Source organism: Castor canadensis, chromosome 18 (assembly GCF_047511655.1).
Source record: "Castor canadensis chromosome 18, mCasCan1.hap1v2, whole genome shotgun sequence".
In the NCBI taxonomy this organism is placed as follows: domain Eukaryota; kingdom Metazoa; phylum Chordata; class Mammalia; order Rodentia; family Castoridae; genus Castor; species Castor canadensis.
Genome location: NC_133403.1, coordinates 4,556,437 through 4,582,499, shown reverse-complemented (window position 1 = coordinate 4,582,499; position 26,063 = coordinate 4,556,437). Strand labels below are relative to the sequence as shown.

The 26,063-nt window shown below is 38.6% G+C and overlaps 1 protein-coding gene across 1 annotated transcript in view; it reads left to right on the top strand.

Annotated features, from left to right (window-relative positions):
- LOC109675102 (solute carrier family 5 member 4-like) overlaps positions 1 to 26,063 on the top strand; it is a 69,729-nt gene that overhangs the window by 28,429 nt on the left and 15,237 nt on the right. Inside the window, exons 9-12 of the mRNA XM_074060813.1 lie at positions 9,551 to 9,686; positions 11,197 to 11,307; positions 12,495 to 12,645; positions 25,523 to 25,691. Coding sequence (XP_073916914.1) covers positions 9,551 to 9,686; positions 11,197 to 11,307; positions 12,495 to 12,645; positions 25,523 to 25,691 — 567 coding nt within the window. The remainder of the gene's footprint in view (positions 1 to 9,550; positions 9,687 to 11,196; positions 11,308 to 12,494; positions 12,646 to 25,522; positions 25,692 to 26,063) is intronic.

Genomic DNA, 26,063 nt, shown 5'->3' with positions numbered 1-26,063 from the left:
TTAACTTTCTTGGTCACTGCTGGAGAGATTGGCTTTTAAGTCACAGTTCTTGAAGAACAACAAGTTCATAAATTGTAGGATTTCACTCAAACACCAAGGAAAAGGAATGTTTTCAGTTGTGTAAACACCTGCACCTATTTGTAGCCCCAAAAATACCCAGAGGTATATTTGGCTACATACCTTTTCGGCAGCTGCCTTGATTCTGGTATATAACAAGTCAGTACCTTGAAGCCTAGACTATGCAAAAAAATCAAGAAAAAACCAATTGTAGTTTGAACAGGAATGATGACACTCCTTGTCATTTCTTTCCTGACTTACCCCAGTGAGAATCCATCCCTACAGTCTCTTCCTAGAAAGAGGTTGGAGGCCTCTATCAGCAAGAATGGGATGATGGATGGTGCTCTGGTCCTTCTTCCCTGACTTGAACCTGAGACTAATGCCTGAAATCCCTCATTAGGAAGAGGCTGAAGACCTCTCTCTATCTGATAGGAAAAGGGGAAAATTCCTCCACCTTCTTCAATACTTGGCTTGCTTCAATACTGACTCCACATCAGGTAGCTTGCCAGAAAGAAGTCCTAAAACTTCTTCCCTATCTTGCTAGAGCAATAAATCCAGATCTGCAGATTCTTCCTTCTAGTAGTTTCTGACTCCACTGAGTCAACTTTTATGTTCTTTGCCTAAAGAGGATAAATATTGCCCAAGGTACTGGATCCTAAATTACTAGACTCTGGGAGTAGAGGGACCTCTGCACTCCTGACTCCCACAAAACACAAATAAGGAGACTTCTACACTCACAAATATTCAGCGGCTATCTTCCCAGCTTCAAGGTTACTGGTATCTTCAAGAGTACAGACATTTGTCTCACACTCTGTCTTGGTGCAGCATAGAATAAATGAAAGACAGACTTTGGCTCTCTGATTCTCTGCAAGTAAATAAGGAAAGTAAAGAATATCTACTACCCAACCTCTCAAGATACATCCCAAGACATTGATTTCTATCCTGCCTCCTTAAAGGCAACAGAAACACTTCTCACTATAATTTCAGGGAAATCAATAAGAACAAAGACAATAGATAAAGCAAACACAAAAAGTTTAGACTCAGAATCTCTTGTTTGACTGATTCGTGAGGAACAGCTGCTGTCCAAGAACAACTTACCAAGACTTGTAGAGGTGGCTCTTTTGTCTACTGTGCAGAAACTCACACAGAGAACAAAATAATGAAGAAACTGGGATATACATTCCAAATAAAAGAACAAGAAAAATATGTAGGAGCTGACTAATAAAATGGAGATAGGTAATTTACCAAACAAAGAATTCAGAAAACCCTTAAAAAGAAGCTCACTGAGGTAAGGGGAGCAATGTATGAAAAAACTGAGACCTACAACAAAGAGATTTAAAAATTTTTTTAAGACTAGCAAATCATTGAGAGGAAGAATACAATAATGGAACCCAAAAGTTCAACAGAGGAGTTCAACAGCAGATAGACGAAGCAGAAGAAAGGAAGGATGAGCTAAAGAGAGGTTATGGGAAATCACCCCATGAAGACCAAAAGAATGAAAAAAATGAAGAGTGCCTATGAGATTTACTGAACACTCTCCACTGAGTCATGCCTCAACATCAGAGCATGTAATAAAGAAAGTAAATATAGGGGACTTCAGTATCCTATCCAAAGACACTGAATAATCCCATCTAAGAGTTGAAGAATACACATTCTTCTCAACAGTATATGGAACATTCTCCATGTGTTAGGCCGGAAAACAAGTCTTAAGAAATTTTGAAAACCCAAACCATATCAAGTACTTTTCTGATCACAGTGATGCAGAAATAGAAATCAATAACAATAGGAACTTTGGAAACTCTAAAACACAGATGTCAAAACACATGCTCCTGATCAACCAACAGGTCAATGAAGAAGTGTGACAAGAAATTTAAATGTTTCTTGAGCCAAAGTAAAATGGAAATACACATAGCAAATCTATACAATACGGCTAAAATTGTGCTAAGATGGCAGCTGATAAAAACAACACCTACAATAAAAAGATATAAAAGGGGACTAACAGGACTGGGAAGGTACTAACTGATAGAATTTGTGCTTAGTATGTATGAGGCCCTTGATTCAATTTCTAGCACCCAAAAAAATTCAGGGAAAGAGAGCTAATGTTACTTACTATGATGAGGAACCTGAGAGTCACAGAGGACAAATACTCTGCAAAAACAGAGTAATAATTCAAAGTCCATTATTGTTTGTTAATCATGACTTCCTTTTTCTTTTTTTTTTTTCTTTTATTATTCATATGTGCATACAAGGCTTGGGTCATTTCACCCCCCTGCCCCCACCCCCTCCCTTACCACCCACTCCGCCCCTCCCTCTCCCCCCCAATACCCAGCAGAAACTATTTTGCCCTTATTTCTAATTTTGTTGTAGACAGAGCATAAGCAATAATAGGAAGGAACAAGGGTTTTTGCTGGTTGAGATAAGGATAGCTATACAGGGCATTGACTCACATTGATTTCCTGTGCGTGGGTGTTACCTTCTAGGTTAATTCTTTTTGATCTAACCTTTTCTCTAGTTCCTGGTCCGTTTTTCCTATTGGCCTCAGTTGCTTTAAAGGTATCTGCTTTAGTTTCTCTGCATTAAGAGCAACAAATGCTAGCTAATTTTTTTAGGTGTCTTACCTATCCTCACCCCTCCCTTGTGTGCTCTCGCTTTTATCACGTGCTCATAGTCCAATCCCATTGTTGTGTTTGCCCTTGATCTAATGTCCACATATGAGGGAGAACATACGATTTTTGGTCTTTTGGGCCGGGCTAAACTCACTCAGAATGATGTTCTCCAATTCCATCCATTTACCAGCGAATGATAACATTTCATTCTTCTTCATGGTTGCATAAAATTCCATTGTGTATAGATACCACATTTTCTTAATCCATTCGTCAGTGCTGGGGCATCTTGGCTGTTTCCATAACTTGGCTATTGTGAATAGAGCTGCAATAAACATGGGTGTGCAGGTGCTTCTGGAGTAACCTCTGTCACAGTATTTTGGGTGTATCCCCAAGAGTGGTATTCCTGGATCAAATGGTAGATCAGTATTTAGCTTTTTAAGTGGCCTCCAAATTTTTTTCCACAGTGGTTGTACTAGTTTACATTCCCACCAACAGTGTAGGAGGGTTCCTTTTGCCCTGCATCCTCGCCAACACCTGTTGTTGGTGGTGTTGCTGATGATGGCTATTCTAACAGGGGTGAGGTGGAATCTTAGCGTGGTTTTAATTTGCATTTCCTTTATTGCTAGAGATGGTGAGCATTTTTTCATGTGTTTTCTGGCCATTTGAATTTCTTCTTTTGAGAAAGTTCTGTTTCGTTCACTTGCCCATTTCTTTATTGGTTCATTAGTTTTGGGAGAATTTAGTTTTTTAAGTTCCCTATGTATTCCGGTTATCAGTCCTTTGTCTGATGTGTAGCTGGCAACTATTTTCTCCCACTCTGTGGGTGTTCTCTTCAGTTTAGAGACCATTTCTTTTGATGAACAGATGCTTTTTATTTTTATGAGGTCCCATTTATCTATGCTATCTCTTAGTTGTTGTGCTTCTAGGGTTGCATTGAGAAAGTTCTTGCCTATACCTACTAACTCCAGAGTATTTCCTACTCTTTCTTGTATCAACTTTAGAGTTTGTGGTCTGATATTTAGATCCTTGATCCATTTTGAGTTAATATTGGTATAGAGTGATATACATGGATCTAGTTTCAGTTTTTTGCAGACTGCTAACCAGTTTTCCCAGCAGTTTTTGTTGAAGAGGCTGCTATTTCTCCATCATATATTTGTAGCTACTTTGTCAAAGACAAGTTGGTTATAGTTGTGTGGCTTCATATCTGGGTCCTCTATTCTGTTCCACTGGACTTCATGTCTGTTTTTGTGCCAGTACCATGCTGTTTTATTGTTATTGCTTTGTAATATAGTTTGAAGTCAGGTATCGTGATACCTCCAGCATTGTTCTTTTGACTGAGTACTGCCTTGGCTATTCGTGGCCTCTTGTGTTTCCATATAAATTTCTCGGTACATTTTTCAATCTCTGTAATGAATGACATTGGAATTTTTTTGGGAATTGCATTAAACATGTAGATTACTTTTGGGAGTATGGACATTTTTACTATGTTGATTCTACCAATCCATGAGCATGGGAGATCTCTCCACTTTCCATAGTCTTCCTCAATCTCTTTCTTCAGAAGTGTATAGTTTTCCTTATAGAGGTCATTCACATCTTTGTTAGGTTTACACCTAGGCATTTGATTTTTTTTGAGGCTATTGTAAATGGAATTGTTTTCATACATTTTTTTTTCAGTTTGCTCATTGTTAGTGTATAGAAATGCTAATGATTTTTCTATGTTGCTGTTATATCCTGCTACTTTGCTATAGCTATTGATGATGTCCAGAAGCTTCTGAGTAGAGTTTTTTGGGTCTTTAAGGCATAGGATCATGTAGTCTGCAAATAGGGATATTTTGACAGTTTCTTTATCTATTTGTATTCCTTTTATTCCTTCTTCTTGCCTAATTGCTCTGGCTAGGAATTCCAGTACTATGTTGAATAGGAGTGGAGATAGTGGGCATCCTTGTCTGGTTCCTGATTTTACAGGGAATGGTTTCAGTTTTTCTCCGTTAAGTATAATGCTGGCTGTAGGTTTGTCATATATATCTTTTATAATGTTGAGGAACTTTCCTTCTATTCCTAGTTTTCTTAGAGCTTTTATCATGAAATGGTGTTGGATCTTATCAAAGGCTTTTTCTGCATCTATTGAGATGATCAAGTGGTTTTTGTCTTTGCTTCTGTTAATGTGGTTTATTACGTTTATTGATTTTTGTATGTTGAACCACCCCTGCATCCCTGGGAAGAAGCCTACTTGGTCGTGGTGAATAATCTTTTTGATGTGTTCTTGAATTCGTTTTGCCATTATTTTGTTGAGGATTTTTGCATCAATGTTCATTAAGGAGATTGGCCTATAGTTCTTTTTGGAGGTGTCTTTGCCTGGTTTTGGGATAAGTGTAATACTGGCTTCATAAAATGTGTTTGGCAGTTTTTCTTCCCTTTCTATTTCGTGGAACACTTTAAGGAGGGTGGGTATCAGTTCTTCTTTAAAGGTCTGATAGAATTCAGCAGAGAATCCATCAGGTCCTGAACTTTTCTTTTTGGGAAGACTCTTGATTGCTGCTTCAATTTCATTTTGTGTTATAGATCTATTCAGGTGATTAATTTCCACTTGTTTCAGTTTTGGATGATCATATGTATCTAGAAATCTGTCCATTTCTTTAAGATTTTCAAATTTATTTGAATATAGGTTCTCGAAGTAGTCTCTAATGATTTCCTGGACTTCCATGGTGTTTGTTGTTATCTCCCCTTTTGCATTCCTGATTCTACTAATTTGAGTTTTTTCTCTCCTCATTTTAGTCAGGTTTGCCAGGGGTCTATCGATCTTGTTTATTTCTTCAAAGAACCAACTTTTTGTTTCATTAATCTTTGTATGGTTTTTTCTGGTTTCTATTTCGTTGATTTCAGCTCTCATATTTATTATTTCTCTCCTATTTGTTCAGGGATTTGCTTGTTCTTGTTTTTCTAGGAGTTTGAGATGTATCATTAGGTCATTGATTTGGGATCTTTCAGTCTTTTTAATATATGCACTCATGGCTATAAACTTTCCTCACAGGACTGCCTTAGCTGTGTCCCATAGGTTCCGGTAGGTTGTGTTTTCATTTTCATTGACTTCCAGGAACTTTTTAATTTCCTCTTTTATTTCATCGATGATCCATTCTTCATTAAGTAATGAGTTATTTAGTTTCCAGCTGTTTGCATGTTTTTTGTCTTTACTTTTGTTGTTGAGTTCTACTTTTACTGCATTGTGGTCAGATAGTATGCACGGTATAATTTCTATTTTTTTATATTTGCTGAGGATTGCTTTGTGCCCTAGGATATGATCTATTTTGGAGAAGGTCCATGGGCTGCTGAGAAGAATGTATATTGTGTAGAAGTTGGACGAAATGTTCTGTAGACATCAACTAGGTCCTTTTGATCTATTGTATATTTTAGATCTTGGATTTCTTTATTGAGTTTTTGTTTGGATGACCTATCTATTGATGACAATGGGGAGTTAAAGTCTCCCACAACCACTGTGTTGGCATTTATATATGCTTTCAGGTCTTTCAGGGTATGTTTGATGAAATTGGGTGAGTTGACATTGGGTGCATACAGGTTGATAATTATTATTTCCTTTTGGTCTATTTCCCCTTTTATTAGTATGGAATGTCCTTCTTTATCTCATTTGATCAATGTAGGTTTGAAGTCTACTTTGTCAGAGATAAGTATTGCTACTCCTGCCTGTTTTGGGGGGCCATTGTCTTGGTAAATCTTCCTCCAGCCTTTCATCCTAAGCCTATGCTTATTTCTGTCAGTGAGATGGGTCTCCTGTAAGCAACAAATTGTTGGATCTTCCCTTTTAATCCATTTCGTCAAGTGGTGACTTTTGATGGGGGAATTAAGTCCATTGATATTAAGCGTTAGTACTGATAGGTATGTGGTGATTCCTGTCATTTAGTTGTCTTAGTTGGTTGAAGGTTTGATTGTGTGTACCTAAGTTGAGGTTACTCTCTACTTCCTTGCTTTTTCTTTTCCTGTAGTTTGGTGCTGCCTGTCTTTTCATGGTTAAGTTGGGTTTCACTTTCTGTGTGCAGAATCCCTTGAAGAATCTTTTGTAGTGGTGGCTTTGTGGTCACATATTGTTTTAGTTTCTGCTTATCATGGAAGGCTTTTATTGCTCCATCTATTTTGAATGATAGTTTTGCTGGGTAGAGTATCCTGGGGTTGAAGTTATTTTCATTCAGTGCCCGGAAGATCTCACCCCATGCTCTTCTTGCTTTTAATGTTTCTTTTGAGAAATCTGCTGTGATTTTGATGGGTTTACCTTTGTATGTTATTTGTTTTTTCTCTCTTACAGCCTTCAATATTCTTTCCCTAGTTTCTGAACTTGTTATTTTAATGATGATATGTCATGGGGTAGTTCTATTTTGATCTGGTCTGTTTGGTGTCCTGAAGGCCTCTTGCATCTGTATGGGAATATCTTTCTCTAGATTTGGGAAAATTTCCGTTATTATTTTGTTGAATAGATTACACATTCCCTTCGCTTGCACCTCTTCTCCTTCTTCGATGCCCATGATTCTCAAGTTTTGTCTTTTGATGGAGTCGGTGAGTTCTTGCATTTTCTTTTCACAGGTCTTGAGTTGTTTAATTAATAGTTCTTTGGTTTTTCCTTTAATTACCATTTCATCTTCAAGTTCTGAGATTCTGTCTTCTGTTTGCTCTATTCTGCTGGATTGGCTTTCCGTTTTGTTTTGCAGTTCTGTATCATTCTTTTTTCTGAGGTTTTCCATATCCTGGGTGGTTTCCTCTTTAATGTTGTCTGTTTTTGTCCTGAGTTCATTTATGTGTTTATTAATCGTGTTCTCTGTTTCACTTTGGTGTTTATACAGTGCTTCTATGGTTTCCTTTATTTCTTCTTTTGCTTTTTCAAATTCTCTATTTTTGTTGTCTTGGAATTTCTTGAGTGTCTCCTGTACATTTTGGTTGACCCTATCCAGTATCATCTCTATAAAATTCTCATTGAGTACCTGTGGTATGTCTTCTTTTAAATTATTCTTCTGGGCTTCATTGGGTCCTTTGGCATAATTTATCTTCATTTTGTTGTAGTCTGGATCTGAGTATCTGTTTTCTTCATTCCCCTCTGGTTCCTGTACTAATTTTTTGCTGTGGGGAAACTGGTTTCCCTGTTTTTTCTGTCTTCCTGTCATTGCCCTTGGTGTTGTTACTGTCCCTGTACTGTGTGCAATTAAGTATTTTCTAGCTTGTAATAATAATAATGGTAATATTTAGAATGGAAGGGTGAGCTGAGATGGAAAGCAAGAAGTTTAGGGAAAGAGAAAACCAAATAAACAGACACGAAGGAGAAAACAGAACAAGGAATCAGACAAGAAAGTTTCAAAGGTATAAACAGGGAGCATTAGTGTACTAATTGACAGTAAGCTGAACAGGCATTAGAGAGACAGAGAGAGGATTAAAAATTTAAAAAAAGATAAGAATAAAAATAAAAAATAGGTAAATGGAAGAAATATCTGTATATAAAAATAAAATAAAATGAAAAATAGAAATTTTTTTTAAAAACCAAAAAACCAAAAAACCTCCAAGTTCAAATGCAATGAAGTTTCAGTCTTAATAATCTGGGTGTCCATCTCAGTATCCAGTCCTGGAGATGGTGCTTCAGATGTTGTTCTGTAGTTGTCTCATCAAAGGGGATGCATAAAGTAGTACAAAACTACACACACACAAAAAAAAACCCCACCAAGTGTTCCAAGTTCAAATGCAATACAGTTTCAGTAAGTTTTTCCATCATGAAGGTGTAATTTGGTTGTTCTCTCATCAAAGGTAGGGAGAAAAAGAGAAAAAAAGAAAAAAAAACAAAAAAAGAGTCTGGAGACAGTTCTGAGAATGGTATCTGCAGCTGTGGCTTGCCTGCCCGCTGCTGTCAGCCTGCTGTTGCGGGAGGCCTTATTTATGCAGATCTCTGGGGTGAGCTTAGCACTAACCTGGTCCCACAGGCTTTGTTCAGAGTTCTCCTGTGTGGGAGCCTCTGCTACAGGCTTTCCCCTTTCCAAGCACTGGGAAAGGTGTCACTGCACCCGCGTTGTCAGGCCTGCATGTTTATTTACAGTTCATGTGGGAGGTGGGTCTTCCCCCCTCTCCTGTGGAGTTTTCCTCCCACTGCCACTTTTACAGGCTTTCCTGCTCCTGATTATGGGGCAGTGCTGCTGCTCCTGCCAGCCGCCATGTTTGTTTACAGCTGACATGGGAAGTGGGTCTTCCCACCTCTCCTGTGGAATTTTCCTCCCTCTGCCACTCTCACCAGCTTTCTTGCTCCTGGTTGTTGGGCGCACGCCACCACTCCCGCCAGAGCCTCTCCTGTCTGCCCAGCTTGTTTATTTACAGTTCCGGGAAGGATTCCCTTCCCCCAATCTTCAGTGCTCAGGGTGCCCCACCCTCTTTCCCACGTGTCTTTATTGTTCTTATTGCTTATTACTCATTTTCTCTTTTTTCCCTGGGTGGGGGTTGGGCTGTCCAGGGGCTATGCTGCTCTGGCCCAGGCTTGTCTGTGTGAGTACCGCGGTACCGCAAATCTCACCTTGTCTGCATCTTCCCAAGCTGTCTGGGTGCAGGCGACTGGTGGCCCAGGGGCCTTCCTTGTTTCTCCGTTTAACATGAAGTGGAGATTCTCTGTGCCGGCTGGAGGTGTGGAGGGGTCAAAGTTTTGCCTCTTCTCAGTGATTTTGTCTGCAAAGAGTGTCTCCAGCATCTCTCCAAGATTTCACTATAGGAGGCTCGCTTTCTGCTTCTTCCCTGTAGCCGCCATCTTGGAATCTCCCCTTTTTCTTAATGTAATATTAAACCCTGAAAAGGGACACTCGCCTTCTTTGAAATCATTCCAATTTTCTCATGAGTGTTTCATGTTTTCTGGGAAGGTTATTGTGCAGCGCTGCCTGTCTGGCAAGAACATGAGTCACGTGAAGGCTGCCTGCATCATGTGCGGCTACCTGAAGCTCTTGCCCATGTTCCTTATGGTGATGCCAGGGATGATCAGCCGTGTTCTCTACACAGGCAAGCCATGAATCCATATGTCCTCCTCTTTGTGCTTGAATTCTAAGTCTTTTACAGATATAGAAAGACTAAAAAAGCCATTTGGTATAGAAATAAAAGCAGAATTACAGGTGGAAGTAAGCACTTGTGCAAAGACAGTCAGAGGCAGGAATATCTGTTCCATATCTCTTTTGTACCCACCTGCCTGACACATAAGTCCTGTTCTTGTGAGTGACTTTAATTTAAGGTACCATGGTGAATATAATAGAAGGGCCCTGGAGGATGAAGTAGACTTAACAAATGTGAGCCAAATGAGCTTTCATAGTTGAGATTGGTGATATCTTTGACCAAGAAGATCTTTGAGCTATACCTTAACTTTTTTGGTCGCTCTGAGAAAACTACAGGACATAATCAGTTTTCAGTGTTTGGAATCAGGTTGTTTGAGAAACATTAAATTCTGAGTCAGTTGTGATTAACTACTACTATTAAAGTTTTTCCTTAAAACTTATGAAAAGTGAAGTGTGCAGTGGATATATCAAGTATGATATATTTGGTACATTGTAAGAACCTTTGAAATGCCACAATGTACCCCACCCAACACAACAATAAAAAAAAACAAAGGAAAGATAACCAATATTTTGTGGCTAACTGGGGACTCATTTCTAGTGAGAAAATCCATCAGATAACATGGTATTCACTATGTTTTCTCAACTAGACATAACGTTATTTCAATTACATTCTAAAATGATCATCATGTGAGCAACATTGCAGTGTTTTTAGAACAGTAAAGAATATAGAGGAAACTTTCAGGCAAGGAATAGTCAAATAATGTTTGTGTTTCCCTTTATGGAAAACTGCACACAAAATACTAAACATTATGTCAAAATAAGAGAAATACTACGATTATTATGTTAAATGCAAAAATAAGGCTGTAAATTTTTATCTCAATGATAACCAAAAGGACATTTTTCTGTGGACAACAATTAGAAAGGAACAAGAATATTTTAAATGTAAATGTATTATTTTTCTAGGCAGTTTTAATAGTTTCTTCCTATCTCTCACTATGATGTGATTTAAGCAAACATTGCATCAAGGTACTTTACAACTGCCACAGAGGTAAAGCATTAACATGCACAGGACAGTCACCCAGTTAACCAGCACAGGTGAGACTTCTTAGGTGAATGACACTGGATAAATGTGTCTGGACATGGGACCTAGTTATCTAGGTGTAGCGTTGCTTATTTCTTGGATTCACTGCTTCTGGTAAAATGGATTCTCTTGCCGTTTTCTGGATCTACTCCCTTTGTTTACTTTAGTGTGTCAACTTGGCCATATCCACTGCTCAGTGCAAGAGGACCTACAGGTATCAGACATTCTGGAGATTCCATTATGGGCAGTGACCCAATCCATTGTAGCAAACTCAAAATTCAATATACAATTTCTACACAAGTATGTTTCATATTACATCTTGTCTTTGTGGATTCTGCTTTGGTTGAGCCCTGCTCACTGAAATCACGTTCACATATCTTCTCAGATAAGGTGGCCTGTGTCGTCCCTTCTGAATGTATGAAACACTGTGGCTCTGAAACTAGCTGCAGTGACTATGCCTACCCAACACTCGTGCTGGAACTGATGCCAAATGGTAAGTAAATGTTCATGTTCAGGCAGCCTTGGAGGCCGGGTGCACAGATGGCTTGCCTGGATAGATGGAACTTGAGGAAATATTGTAGAATAATCTTTGGTAATTCTTGCTTCCATTAATTTAATTCTATTCATCAGATATTTCTTGAGCATCTTACATAGACTGCAAGCCATATGATAACTCTAGAAAATTCAGAGATGAGTAGTTTCTTAGAATGATCCTTATTCCTCCAGATTTAAGACTGGCTGTGAACTCAGTCAAGAACATTTAGATGAGCTATTTGTCAAGGAAAGGGTTGTATAATCACAAACATAAAAGCAGAGGACTACAGGTTAACTAATTACCTTGCTTTCCTTTTCTTTGGCCAGAGATTTCAAAACAATATTTGAAATGTATATGATTTATACATATTTATTAAGTACATAGTATTTTTCAGGCACTAAGCAGGAAAGGTCAGTGAAGTAAGCAGAAGTAGAAATGTCCCTACACTTTGAAACTTCATTATAGTTTTGCAATACAGAGAATAAACCACAACATAACATAAGTAAATTATTAGGATTTCAGGAGGTGGCCAGAAAGAAATGGAACAGGGTGCAGAACTCTAGAGTGACTGAGTAATCTTGTAACTTGTGACCATCAAAGGTTGGCTAACACTTCTCTGCCCTTTCCCTTACCAGCACTCATGAGCATTTTCAAAATGAAGATAGAATTTCCCCAATACATAGCATGGAACACAATCCACACCACCCTGTCCCAAGTTCAGGGTCAACTAATGAGCACAAGGAACTGAAGTGTAAAGCTCCCCTAATGTTTCACAACCCTCAGTTTTGCCTACAAAGGCTTTACAACAGTGCCACCCACCAGCCCTCTACCTCTCCAGTTCTCTAAGTCTTCAGGAATCAAAGACTTTCTCTTCCAAAGAAAGAGGTTATTGGACTATTTCCTCTCTTCCAAAATTACTTTCCAGCAGATAACTTCTAAGTTAATATTTGTAGCTAAATGTCTATACTGGATTAACTTCAAATCACCAGAAAATTTGAAAGATATTGATGGTTATTGATAATTACATTAGCTAATCCATATTGTATATGACCCATTTATCATACAATAGCTCTCTGATTTAGCAAAGTACTCATGGATCATGGCATCCAGCCCCTAATCAATGCTTGCACTCACTCCTGCTCCAGGGCTGCGAGGCCTGATGCTGTCAGTCATGTTGGCCTCTCTCATGAGCTCCCTGACCTCCATCTTCAACAGCGCCAGCACCCTCTTCACCATGAACCTCTACACCAAGTTGCGAAAGAAGGCGTCAGAGAAAGAGCTGCTGATAGCTGGACGGTGAGAGAGTCCGAATTTCTAACTACAGTCCCTGAGTATGTGGTAGACATAAAATGAGCTACAGCTCCCTGGTCTTTGGCTTCTGTGAAAGCAAACATAAGAGTACTAGAGTTGGGGGGAGGAACATTAGAGTATATTCAATTCCACTTTTCATGTTCACATACAAAAATTTAGATCATACTTTTTAGTAGCATATGTTAAATTCTGCAATTTAAGGGTTTTATTGTGACACTTCCACACATGCAGTAACATACTTTGACCATATTCACCCCTTCTATTACTCTTTCTTTCCCTCTTCCTCTCTCCCCCTTTTCCTTCCTCTTCTATCTCCCTAGTAGTTCCTTTTCTACCACAAATGAGAAACCATCCCTCACTTGTCTTTGTGGGTCTGGTTTACTTTACTTAACATGATAATCTCCAGTTCTATCTATATTACAGAAAATGACATAACGTCATTCTTAGTAACTTAGTAAAACCCAATGTGTATATATACCACATTTTCTCTGTCCATTGATCTATTGATGGGCACCTAGGTTGATGACATAATTTGACTACTGTAAATATTAATGAGACCATACATTTTCTCACATTTCCTGTTTTTGCTTCAACATTTAAAATGTTTGCAGGTAGAGCGTTATATTCATTAACATCTCTATGGAAGATGTGCCAAACAAAGCATACAGTCATACCACAATTGCAGAATTACATACTTGTGACTATGTGCATGTTTACATGAGAGTTTATCTCGAAAACACTTTTTAAAAACTTGAATGTTTCACTGTATTAATTTCCACAAAAAGTGAACCATAAAGAATTTCCAGAGAGACACCTAAATATGAGACATTTTTTAAATTTTCAAACTCTTAAATTACTCTGCCTACTTACCTTTGTCAGGAACACTCAATTAATATTCAATTCTTTTTCTTTTCCCCTCAGTAGCCAAGCCAGGATGTAGTTTCTTCCATTTTTCCTAAATCTTTGTTTTATATCATATTACATAATTATCATCACAGCATCTTGACTAGCTAAAGAGGTAGGTATGCTTTTCAATGTAGTTTTGAGGCATTTATGAAGTAAAACAAAAGAAAATAGTCAATGTATACATTATACAGTCTTTCTTTTTGAGTAGTTGTTCTTGAAAATGCCAGTAACCATGGAAATTGAACAAATGTTGCTCATACTTTAAAAGACAAGAAAATGTGAGGCCATGCTTTTATTTTTTTTTATTCATATGTGCATACAATGTTTGGGTCATTTCTCCCCACTTCACCCACCCCCTCCTTTACCCCCCATCCCCTCCCTCTCCCCCTGCACCCCCTCAATACCCAGCAGAAACTATTTTGCCCTTATCTCTAATTTTGTTAAAGAGAGAGTATAAGCAATAACAGGAAGGAACAAGGGTTTTTGCTGGTTGAGATAAGGATAGCTATACAGGAAGTTGAGTCACATTGATTTCCTGTGCATGTGTGTTACCTTCTAGGTTAATTCTTCTTTATCTAACCTTTTCTCTAGTTCCTGGTCCCCTTCTCCTATTGGCCTCAGTTGCTTTAAAGTATCTGCTTTAGTTTCTCTGCATTAAGGGCAACAAATGCTAGCTAGTTTTTTAGGTGTCTTACCTATCCTCACCCCTCCCTTGTGTGCTCTCGCTTTTATCATGTGCTCATACTCCAATCCCCTTGTTGTGTTTGCCCTTGATCTAATGTCCACATATGAGGGAGAACATACGATTTTTGGTTTTTTGAGCCAGGCTAACCTCACTCAGAATGATGTTCTCCAATTCCATTCATTTACCGGCAAATGATAACATTTCATCCTTCTTCATGACTTCATAAAATTCCATTGTGTATAAATACCACATTTTCTTAATCCATTCATTAGTAGTGGGGCATCTTGACTGTTTCCATAACATGGGTATTGTAAATTATTCTGCAATAAACATGGATGTGCAGGTGCCTCTGAAGTAACCTGTGTCACAGTCTTTTAGGTATATCCACAAGAGAGGTATTGCTTGATCATATGGTAGATCAATGTTTAGCTTTTTAAGTAGCCTCCAAATTTTTTTCCAGAGTGGTTGTACTAGTTTACATTCCCACCAACAGTGTAAGAGGGTTCCTTTTCCCTGCATCCTCACCAACACCTGTTGTTAGTGGTGTTGCTAATGATGGCTATTCTAACAGGGGTGAGATGGAATCTTAGTGTGGTTTTAATTTGCATTTCCTTTATTGCTAGAGATGGTGAGCATTTTTTCATGTGTTTTTTGGCCATTTGAATTTCCTCTTTTGAGAAAGTTCTGTTCAGTTCACTTGCCCATTTCTTTATTGGTTCATTAGTTTGGGGAGAATTTAGTTTTTTAAGTTCCCTATATATTCTGGTTATCAGTCCTTTGTCTCATGTTTAGCTAGCAACTATTTACTCCCACTCTGTGGGTGTTCTATTCAGTTTAGTGACCATTTCTTTTGATGAACAGAAGCTTTTTAGTCTTATGAAGTCCCATTTATCTACGCTATCTCTTAGTTGTTGTGCTGCTGGGGTTCCATTGAGAAAGTTCTTGCCTATACCTACTAACTCCAGAGTATTTCCTATTCTTTCCTGTATCATATTTAGAGTTTGTGGTCTAATATTAAAATCCTTGATCCATTTTGAGTTAATATTGGTATAGGGTGATATACATGGATCTAGTTTCAGTTTTTTGCAGACTGCTAACCAGTTTTCCCAGCAGTTTTTGTTGAAGAGGCTGCTATTTCTCCATCGTATATTTATATCTCCTTTGTCAAAGACAAGTTGGTTATAGTTGTGTGGCTTCATATCTGGGTTCTCTATTCTGTTCCACTGGTCTTCATGCCTGTTTTTATGCCAGTACCATGCTGTTTTTATTGTTATTGCTTTGTAATATAGTTTGAAGTCAAGTATCGTGATATCTCCAGCACTGGTCTTTTGACTGAGTATTGCCTTGGCTATTCGTGGCCTCTTGTGCTTCCACACAAATTTAACAGTAGATTTTTCAATCTTTTTATGAATGTCATTGGAATTTTTTGGGGAATTGCATTAAACATGTAGATTACCTTTGGGAGTATAGACATTTTTACTATGTTGATTCTACCAATCCTTGAGCATGGGAGAGCTCTCCACTTTCTATAGTCTTCCTCAATCTCTTCCTTCAGAAGTTTATAGTTTTCCATGTAGAGGTAATTCACATCTTTTGTTAGGTTTACACCTAGGTATTTGATTTTTTTTTTTGAGGCTCTTGTAAATGGAATTGTTTTCATATATTCTTTTTCAGTTTGTTCATTATTAGTGTATAGAAATGCTAATGAATTTTCTATGTTGATTTTATATCCTGCTACTTTGCTATAGCTATTGATGATGTCTAGAAGCTTCTGAGTAGAGTTTTTTGGGTCTTTAAGGTATAGGATCATGTTGTCTGCAAATAGGGATATTTTGACAGTTTCTTTACCTATTTGTATTCCTTTTATTCCTTCTTTTTGCCTAATTGCTCTGGCTAGGAATTCCAGTACTATGTTGAATAGGAGTGGAGATAGTGGGCATCCTTGTCTGGTTTCTGACTTTAGGGAATGATTTCAGTTTTTCTCCATGAAGTATAATTCTGGCTGTAGGTTTGTCATATATAGCTTTTATAATGTTGAGGAACTTTCCTTCTATTCCTAGTTTTCTTAGAGCTTTTATCATGAAATGGTGTTGGATCTTATCAAAGGCTTTTTCTGCATCTATTGAGATGATCAAGTGGTTTTTGTCTTTGCTTCTGTTAATGTGGTTTATTACATTTATTGATTTTTGTATGTTGAACCACCCCTGCATCCCTGGGAAGAAGCCTACTTGGTCGTGGTGAATAATCTTTTTGATGCGTTGTTGAATTCGGTTTGCCATTATTTTGTTGAGGATTTTTGCGTCAATGTTCATTAAGGAGATTGGCCTATAGTTCTCCTTTTTGGAGGTGTCTTTGCCTGGTTTTGGGATAAGTGTAATACTGGCTTCATGAAATGTGTTTGGCAGTTTTCCGTCCCTTTCTATCTCATGGAACAGTTTAAAGAGGGTTGGTATCAGTTCTTCTTTAAAGGTCTGATAGATTCAGCAGAGAATCCATCAGGTCCTGGACTTTTCATTTTGTAGAGACTCTTGATTTCTGCTTCAATTTCATTTTGTGTTATAGATCTATTCAGGTGATTAATTTCCTCTTGATTCAGTTTTGGATGAACATATGTATCTGGAAAAACAAAAAAGTTTCAAAGATATAAACAGGGAGAGACTGTGTACTAATCAACAGTAAGCTAAAAAGGCATTAGAGAGACAGAGAGAGGATTGAAAATAAAAATAAAAGAATAAAGATAATAAAAATAAAAAATAAGTAAATGAAAGAAAAAATGTATATATATAAATAAATAAAATATAAAATAAAAAATAAATAAAATTTTAAAAAAACTCCAAGTTCAAATGCAATGAAATTTCAGTCTTAATAATTTTGGCGTTCGTCCCTCAGCCTCCAATCCTGGAGATGGTGCCTCAGATGTTGTTCTGTAGTTGTCTCATCAAAGGGGTAACATAAGGAAAAAAAAACCCACAAAGTGTCCCAAGTTCAAATGCAATACAGTTTCAGTAACTTTTTCAGCATGCAGGTGTAGTTTGGTTGTTTTCTCATCAAAGGTAGGGAGAGAGAAAAAAAAAAGACTCTGGAGACAAGTCTGTGAATGGCTCTGTGGCTGTGGCTTTCCTGCCCGCTGCTGTCAGCCTGCTGTTGCTGGCAGCATTATTTATGCAGATCTCTGGGTGAGCTTAACACTCACCTGGCCCTGCAGGCTTTGTTTACTCAGAGTTCTCCTGTGCGCAAGCCACTGCTACAAGCTTTCCCCTTTCCAAGCACACAGGGGGAAGTGACACTGCACCTGCTTTCTTGGCCTGCATGTTTGTTTACAGCTCACGTGGGAAGTGGGTCTTCCCCCCTCTCCTGTGGGGTTTTCCTCCCTCCACCACTCTCACAAGCTTTCCCGTTCCTGGTTGCTGGGCACGCACCCCTGCTCCTGCCCTCTCCAGCCTGGCCCAGCTTCTTTATTTACAGTTCCAGGAGGGATTCTCCACCCCCCTTTTCAGCACTCAGGGCACCCCACCCTCTTTGCTACGTGTCTTTATTGTTCTTATTGCTTATTATTCAGTTTCTCTTTTTTTCCCCTGGTGGGGGTCGGTCTGTCCAGGGGCTATGCTGCTCTGGCCTCTGGCCTAGGGTTGTCTGTGGGAGTACTGTGTACCGCTTAGCTCACCTTGTCTGTATCTTCCCAAGCTGTCTGGGTGTGGGCAACTGGCAGCGACCCAGGGGCTCTCCTGGTTTCTCTGTTCAATGTGAAGTGGAGATGCTCTGTGCAGGCTGGAGGTGTGGAGGGGGTCAAAGTTTTGACTCTTCTCAGTGGCCTTGCCTGCAAGGTATGTCTCCAGCATCTCTCCAAGATTTCACTTTAGGAGACACGTTTTCTTTTTTTTTTTTTTTTTTTTCATTTTTCTTTTATTATTCATATGTGCATACAAGGCTTGGTTTATTTCTCCCCCCTGACCCCACCCCCTCCCTTACCACCCACTCCACCCCCTCCCGCTCCCCCCCTCAATACCCAGCAGAAACTATTTTGCCCTTATCTCTAATTTTGTTGTAGAGACAGTATAAGCAATAATAGGAAGGAACAAGGGGTTTTGCTGGTTGAGATAAGGATAGCTATACAGGGCATTGACTCACATTGATTTCCTGTGAGGAGACACGTTTTCTGCTTCCTCCCTCTAGCCGCCATCTTGGAAATCCAGCATTGGACTTTTTGCTCACAATTGCTTTGGCTATTCAAGGTGTTTTGTGTTTCCATATGTATTTCACAATTGATTTTTTTATTTCTGTGCAGAATGTCATTGGAATTTTGATAGGGATTGTGTTGAACATGTAGATTGCTTTTGGTAGTATGGGTATTTTCACAATGTTGATTCTACCAGTGGATGAGTGTGGAAGGTCTTTCCACTTTCTGATGTCATCTTCGATTTCTCTCTTCTGTGGCTTATAATTTTCATTAAAAAGGTCTGTGGTTTCTTTCATTACATTTATTCCAGGGTACTTTGTTGGTTTTGAGGCTATTGCAAATGGGATCATTTCCCTGATTTCTTTCTCAGTCTGTTCATTGTTGGGATATAGAAAGGCTACTGATTTCTGTATGTAAATTTTGTATACTGCTACTTTACCAAAAGAGTTTATAAGTTCTAATAATTTTATTAGAGTTTTTGGACTCTCTTAGACATAGGATCATATCATCTGCAAACAGGGATAGCTTAACTTCTTCCTTCCCTATTTTGATCCCTTTCACTTCGTGTGCTTGTCTTATTGCTCTAGGTAGGAATTCCAAAACTATATTGAATAAGAGTGGAGAAAAAAGACCAACCTGTCTCATTCCTGACTTTAAGGGGAATGGTTTCAGTTATTCTCCATTTAGTATAACGTTGGCTATCATTTCATCATATATAGTCATCATTATGTTGAAGAACATTCCTTCTATTCCTAGTTTCTTTGGAGCTTTCATCATGAAAGGGTGCTAAATTTTGACAAAGGCTTTTTCTGCATCTATTGAGAGGGTCATGTAGTTTTTGCCTTGCTTCTGTTTATATACTGTATTATGTTTATGGATTTGCTTATGTTGAATTATCCTTGCATCCCTGGAATGAAACCGCCTTGGTCATGGTGTATGATCTTTTTGATGTGTTGTTGAATTCTGTTTGCCAGTATTTTGTTGAGAATCTTTGCATATATATTCATTCTTCAATGAATATATACTGGTCTATACTTCTCTTTTCTGGTTACATCTTTAAAAGGTTTTGGAATGAGCTTTTGTGTTTCTTCTTTGAAGTCATTTATCATTTTTACTATTTTTTTGGAATTTATTATTTGATATTGTTACATGCTGGTTTGAGGTGTTGTGGGCCGGTATTGAGGGTCCTTGCCTTTACAGGCCAGAGAACTGGCCTGAGCCAAAGCAGGTATATGAAGTAGGATTTATTAGAGAGAAAGGAAAGGCTACAGCTAGAGAAATGCAGTGAAGCCTGGAAACTGGCAGCTCACTGCTCAGGTGAAGGTTGGGGTTTTTATGGATGTTTTAACTCTGGGTTTGGGTAAGGGTTAGGTGGGCTACTTTCATTGGCCATGGATTCACAGGCTTTCTTAGGTGAACTGGTTTGTTTGCCCCTTATTGGGTGGGGAACAATCTTGAGAGCATTTTGCTCTTCAGCCCTGTGGCAGATCTAGAGATCCTGCATCCCCTCTAGAAGAGTGCAGGAATGCAGGTTTATAACTCCTTCTCAGGATGCAGGAGTCATAGTGCTCTCCATGGGGGGATGAGATACTCACTCATCTGCCTTAGGTCTCCCAACAGGTGTTTAGATCCTTAATGGTAGAATTGGCTTGTGAAGAAGAGTAGATGTCTTGCTGTTTCATTCTGCATTGAGATTTATGAACCTGGAATTGTTTTTGGTTAGGTTATTGATCCCATGTGCTCCTATAATTGGGGGTTTGAGTTTTTTCTCCTGAAATTCCAGCAGTGTTCCTGAGAGAGGGATATGCTGGAAATGTTACCCCTTGCATAGTTCTTATTGTGGTGCAGATTACCTCTTTTCTCCCTCAGTGAGGGGCCTGGAGTTCCCACTCTTTGATTGGGATGCAGGGGCTCTCCTGCAGACACAGTGGGGAGCTCTGGGTCTCTGTGCCTGTGGGAGGTAGGCCTTCTAGCACCAGCAGAGTGGTGGATTGCCACTCAGTGGAGGAGCTGGGATTCCAGCTCTTGAACAGGAAAGACATGATTCTCCTGCAGGGAAGCACTCCAGTACTTATAGTAATAAGTAATTTCAAAGTTTTAGGTCTTACATAAAGATCTTTGGTCTACATAGAATTTGATATTAGTACCGGGTAAAAGACAGATATCTAGTTTTGTATTCTGCATGCAGATATCTACTTTTCCCAGCACAATTTAATGAAGAGGCTTTCTTTTATCTAACATGTTTTTGGTACCTTTGTCAAAAATCAGATGAGTGTAGCTGTCTATTCTGTTACATGAGTCTTCATGTCTGTTTTTTTGTGCTAATACTCTGTATTTATTGCTATGGCTCTATAGTATATTTACAAGTCAGGTATTGTGATACCTTCACCATTGCACTTTTTTCTCAGGATTGCTTTGCCTATTTTAGGTTTGTTGTGCTTCCACATGAATTTAGGATTGATTTTCTACCTCTATGAAGAATGTCATTGGAATTTTGATGGGGAATGTTTTGAAAATATAGATTGCTTTTGGTAATATAGCTATTTTTACAATATTGATTCTATTGATCCATTAGCCTGGGAGTTCTTTCCATCTTCAGATATCATCTTTAATTTCCTTCACCAATTACTTATAGTTTTTATTGTAGATGTCTTTTACCTCCTTCATTGAATTTGTTCCTAGGTATTTAATTTTGAGGATATTGTAAACAGGATTGTTTTCCTGATTTATTTCTCAGTCTGTTCATGTTGTTATATAGAAAAGTTACTGATTTTTGTATATTGATTTGATATCCCTCTACTTTGCTGAAAGTGTTTACAATGTCTATAAAGTTTTTTGGTGGAGTTTATATGGTCTTTAAGGTATAAGATCATACCATCTGCAAATAAGGATAATTTGATTTCTTTCTCTCTACTTGAATACACTTACTTCTGCCTCCTGGCTTGTTACTCTAGCTAAGAACTCTTAAACTATATTGAATAACAGTGGGGAAAGTACACACACTTGTTTAATTCCTGACTTAGAGGAAATAGTTTCAGTTTTCCCCATTTATAATGATGTTGGCCATAGGTTTGTCATAGATAGCCTTCATTATTTTGAGGTATATTTCTTCTATTCCATTTTTTCAGAGCTTTTATTAGAAAAGACTTTTGAATCTTCTCAAAAGCATTTTCTGCATCAATTGAGATGATCACGTGATTTTTCCCTGATTCTGAGTATATGTTACCTTACATTTATCTATTTGTGTATGCAGAGACATTCCAGCTTCCTTGGAATGACATCAAATTGATCACAATGTCTGATCTTTTTTATACATTGTTGAATTCAGTTCGCCAGTGTTTTGTTGAGAATTTTAGTTCTTTAAATGTCTAGTAGAATTCAGTAGTGAATCCATCAGGTCCTGGGCTTTTCTTTTCTGGGAGACTCTATTACTGCTTCTATTTCGTTGTTATGAATCTACTAGGTTCAAAATTATTTTCTTTCAGCACTTAAAATGCTTTGTTCCCTTCCCTCCTTGCTTTTAAGGTTTCTGTTAAGAAATCTGCTATTATTCTGATGAGTTTGCCACTACAGGTGACATAATTTTTCCACTGAGGTTTTCAGTATTCTTTTCCAGTTGTCTGGGTGCTCAATGTTATAACTATAATATGCTGTGAAGAGTTTCTATTTTGGTCACGATGGATTAGAGTCCTGCAGGCCTTCCATACCTAGATGGGCATCTCTTTCTCAAGATTTGGGAAGTTTACTGTTATTTTGTTGAATTTGTTTCCTATTCCTTTAGTTTGCACTTCTTCTTCAATGTCTATGATTCATAGATTTGATCTTTTCATTGAGTCCCAGATTTGAGTTATTGAGTTACATATTCTATTAATATTTCTTCATTCTTTTATATAGTCATATGTTTTTTCTATTATATCTGCTTTGGCTTCCATGTCTTTTTTTTAACACAGTGCCTCATGCTTGCTAACCAGGCACTCTACAACTTGAGCCACTCCACCAGCCTCTACTTTGTCTTCACATCCTGAAATTCTGTCTTCCACTTGCTTCTGTCTGCTGGAGAGGCTTTCAAGTGAATTTTTATTTAGCTTAAAGAGTTTTTCATTTCAGGAGGTTCATTTTTGAGGGGTTTTTTGAGGCTTTCTGTATCTTTGTTGAATTCCTTTTTCATGTCTTGCATTGTTTTACTTATTAAGCTGCTTATTCATGTTCTCCTTGAGTACATTCTGCTGTTTGTATTCTCTTTGACTTCATTTAGTTTTCTCTGCATCCTCATTGAATTCATTTAGCTGTTTATTTTCTTTCATTTCATTGACTTGTTTTTGCATGTCCTCTCATCTCATTGATCATTCTTATCATCATTCTTTTGGGCTTGGAAACTGGAATTTTATCCCCCTTATTAACCATCAAATCCTTTGTTGTATAATTTTTGACCTTTCAAGGAGTTGTATTTCCATGCCTTTTCATATTTCATGTCTCTAATTTTGAGATTTGCTCATCAATCAATAATGATTGTAGTCAATTAGTTAGTGGGGGCTTTGAGTCACCTAAAGTCTTTCCTTGAGTTATTTTCTATGCTCTAGCAGAAATGGTTAGTGACTCAGTTGTTGTGCTATTTCCGACCACTGGCCTGAGGTAAAACTTAGCAATAACAAGTTAACCAGTTCAATACCAAGCCAGACATTTACATGAAGTAGAACCACTGGCACTATGGTCTAACTGATCATGCTATATGTGAAGGGGACTAGTGTTTTATATGGTACGGTAGGGGGTTAGAAATCTAAAATTTGTTTGCATGAAAGAGTGATGAGAAGGGGAGTGAAATATGAGAGCTGTAAGTAAACAAAACTCTAGTATGTAAAGACACAGTTCAATTGTTGTGGAGAAGGGTGTATTGCCAGGGATTGCAAATGGATAGAAAGGTTGTGAGTCATGTAAGAAGGAGGTAGACTAAACCATTAGCTGAATGGTTTGCAAATAAGAGATAGGAAAAGTGAAGAAAAAATCTGAAAAAGAAAGGAAATGAAAAAGTGAGGAGAAAATATTGGCAATGTACGAGGATTAGACAAAGTAATTCAATAGTTCTTCCTTATTGAGGAGAAGAGTAGATATTTTCTGTGCTCTGTTACAACACTGATGCTTCACTGGAATCTCTCATCCTCAGGTTTTTATCTGCACTTTTGTTGTGTTCACACGTGTTCCTGCTGGGCACTGGGTTGCTAAACGTTAACCTGGGATGGGGAACCTCTCATTAGGTCAATTGCTAGAGTGAGGTAGGACAGTTCTGGATGTATTAGGTTGTCATTGTGGAGCAGTTGTAGGTTCTCTGAGAATTGATAGTGGGTTAGAAAGCACTTTGCCACTTTCAGATCCTGTGCTTTTCCATATTCAGTGACTTTAGTGGCTTCTCTGGCTTCTCCATAATGGGTTTTTTTCCAACCTAGGCCTCCAGTATAGTGTGTCTTTTGGAGAGTGAGGGGCAAGTATCTCCTGTCACTTGAGTATATGCAGCACTGCTGGGTTGGATGGTAGGCTAAGTGCTCTAGCTAATTTGAACACTTAACCTACCACCTGGTTAGCTCACCTGGCAGCACCCTCCTTGTTCTGGGATAGAGATGCAGACACTTACCTCTAACTGAGGCTGCAGGGCTGAGTGGCTTACTCCCATTCCTAGTCAACCAGTCTGGGAGCCCTCAGTGAGTCCATTTATCCAACAGTTTTCTTGAGGGGGGGCACTCACATCAGTTCTCTTAGACCCCAGATTTTTGGGATCAGATGAATTTTCTGCTGTGCACTAAACTGACCTTTGAATAGCCTTCTGGCTTTCTGCCCCTCCTTTGGATAGAGATGCTGGGCTGAGTGGCTTCAGCCCATCCATGCCAGGGTGGTCTAGTAGACTTCCATAAGTCCACTGAGCAAAGTTTTTTTTGGGAGGTCAGTTTCTGGTCACTTAGCTACCAGATTTTTGGAAGTGGGGTGAATTTGTCACTACAAGCTGAGCTAGCCTATGTGGTAACCTGCTCACTTTCTTCTCCCCCTTTGGACAGAGCTGGACTGAGTGCCTTCATCCCACCCCCACCAGGCAGGTCCAGGATCTTTCAAGTAGTCCACTTAATCAAAGGTTTTCTCTAAGGTCAGATTCAGCCCTGTTACCCACAAGATTTCTAGGAGTCGGATGGATTTGTTCTCATGCTCTGAGCTGGCCTGTGCATTAGCCCTCACAATTGAAAGACTTAGCTCTCCTGATGGGTTTGCTGGTTTCTGTATCTGATCTCAGTGGGGATGAAGATGATTAGGTGGTTAATGACCAGGGGCTTGCAAAAGGCGTCCTGATATGCTCTTAGCTTCTGTTCCATTTTTTTTCTCATGCAGTGTAGACCTTATGAGTTGCTCTTGCAGGAAGAAAAAATAGACAGAAAAAAACAACAAAACTTAGGCAGGGACATGGAATGGAGATCTGGGTCTGCACCAAGGCACCCACATCCAACTTGCACTTTAAGAGGCTTAGTTACAAGTTGGGAACTCTACTACAGTTTGTCCTTGTACTGCCCTGCATTTAAGTGAATTATCTGGCTCTCCTATCCTTGCACTCACAAACCTGAGGTTTTCTTTCAGATTTGTGGAGACCCCGGGAGGTGGTGCCTGCCAGCAATCCACTGTCTTGCATTAGGATATTTTGATTCTAATCTATGCAAACTAACGTCACTTCTTTCAAGCTAGAAAAAAAAGACAAAAATGGAAGCCTGTTTTATTTATCACACAAATAATTACTGACTCACAAACGTAGTGTGGTGTTTATTTCTCATTGATATATACACATTGCATCAGAGAGATATTAATCAATTGATAAGATTTGAGTTGGTATTATGGCAGACATTTATTCTCACAGATACGTACATTATGACTGATTATAAAGAAGAAATTTCTTCCTTAACATTTTCCTAAGTGATAATCATTAGATGGACTGTGGGTTCATGAGGTCAAGTAACTTGATTTTGCTTGGAGCACTAATGGGAGACCAAAGAATGAATTCAAGAAAGCACAGTGGAGGTGTCTAAAATTCTTTTTACATTTAAATCACTACTCTTTCTCAACAGGGTATTTGTCACTCTACTATTTGGTGTCAGCATTCTGTGGGTCCCATTAATCCAGGAATTTCAAAATGGACAATTATTCCATTACATGGCATCAGTTTCTAGCTACTTTGGGGCTCCAATTGCAACAGCCTTCTTCCTTGCTATCTTCTGCAAAAGAGTCAATGAACCAGTAAGTGAAAATGGAAAAATCTTTTTTATGCCAGAGCGAAAAGAACAATCTTCTGCTTAGAGAGAAAAGTACATTCTGTCTCCCAGGCATAGTGGGCATGCCTATAGTCTCAGCTATTTAGGAGCCTTGGCAGGAAGATAACTACAGCCTAGGAGTTCAAGACCAGCCTGAGATAACATCTCAAAAATAAAAATGTTCTTAGGGACAGGCATGGTGACACACACCTGTAATATCAGTGACTCAGGAGCCAAGAATCAAGAAGATCACAGTTCAAAGCCAGCCCAAACAAACAGTTAGCAAGACCCCATCTCAACAAAAATCTGGGCACGGCAGTGCAAGCTATAATCCCAAATGTGCAGGAGAAGTAAGTAG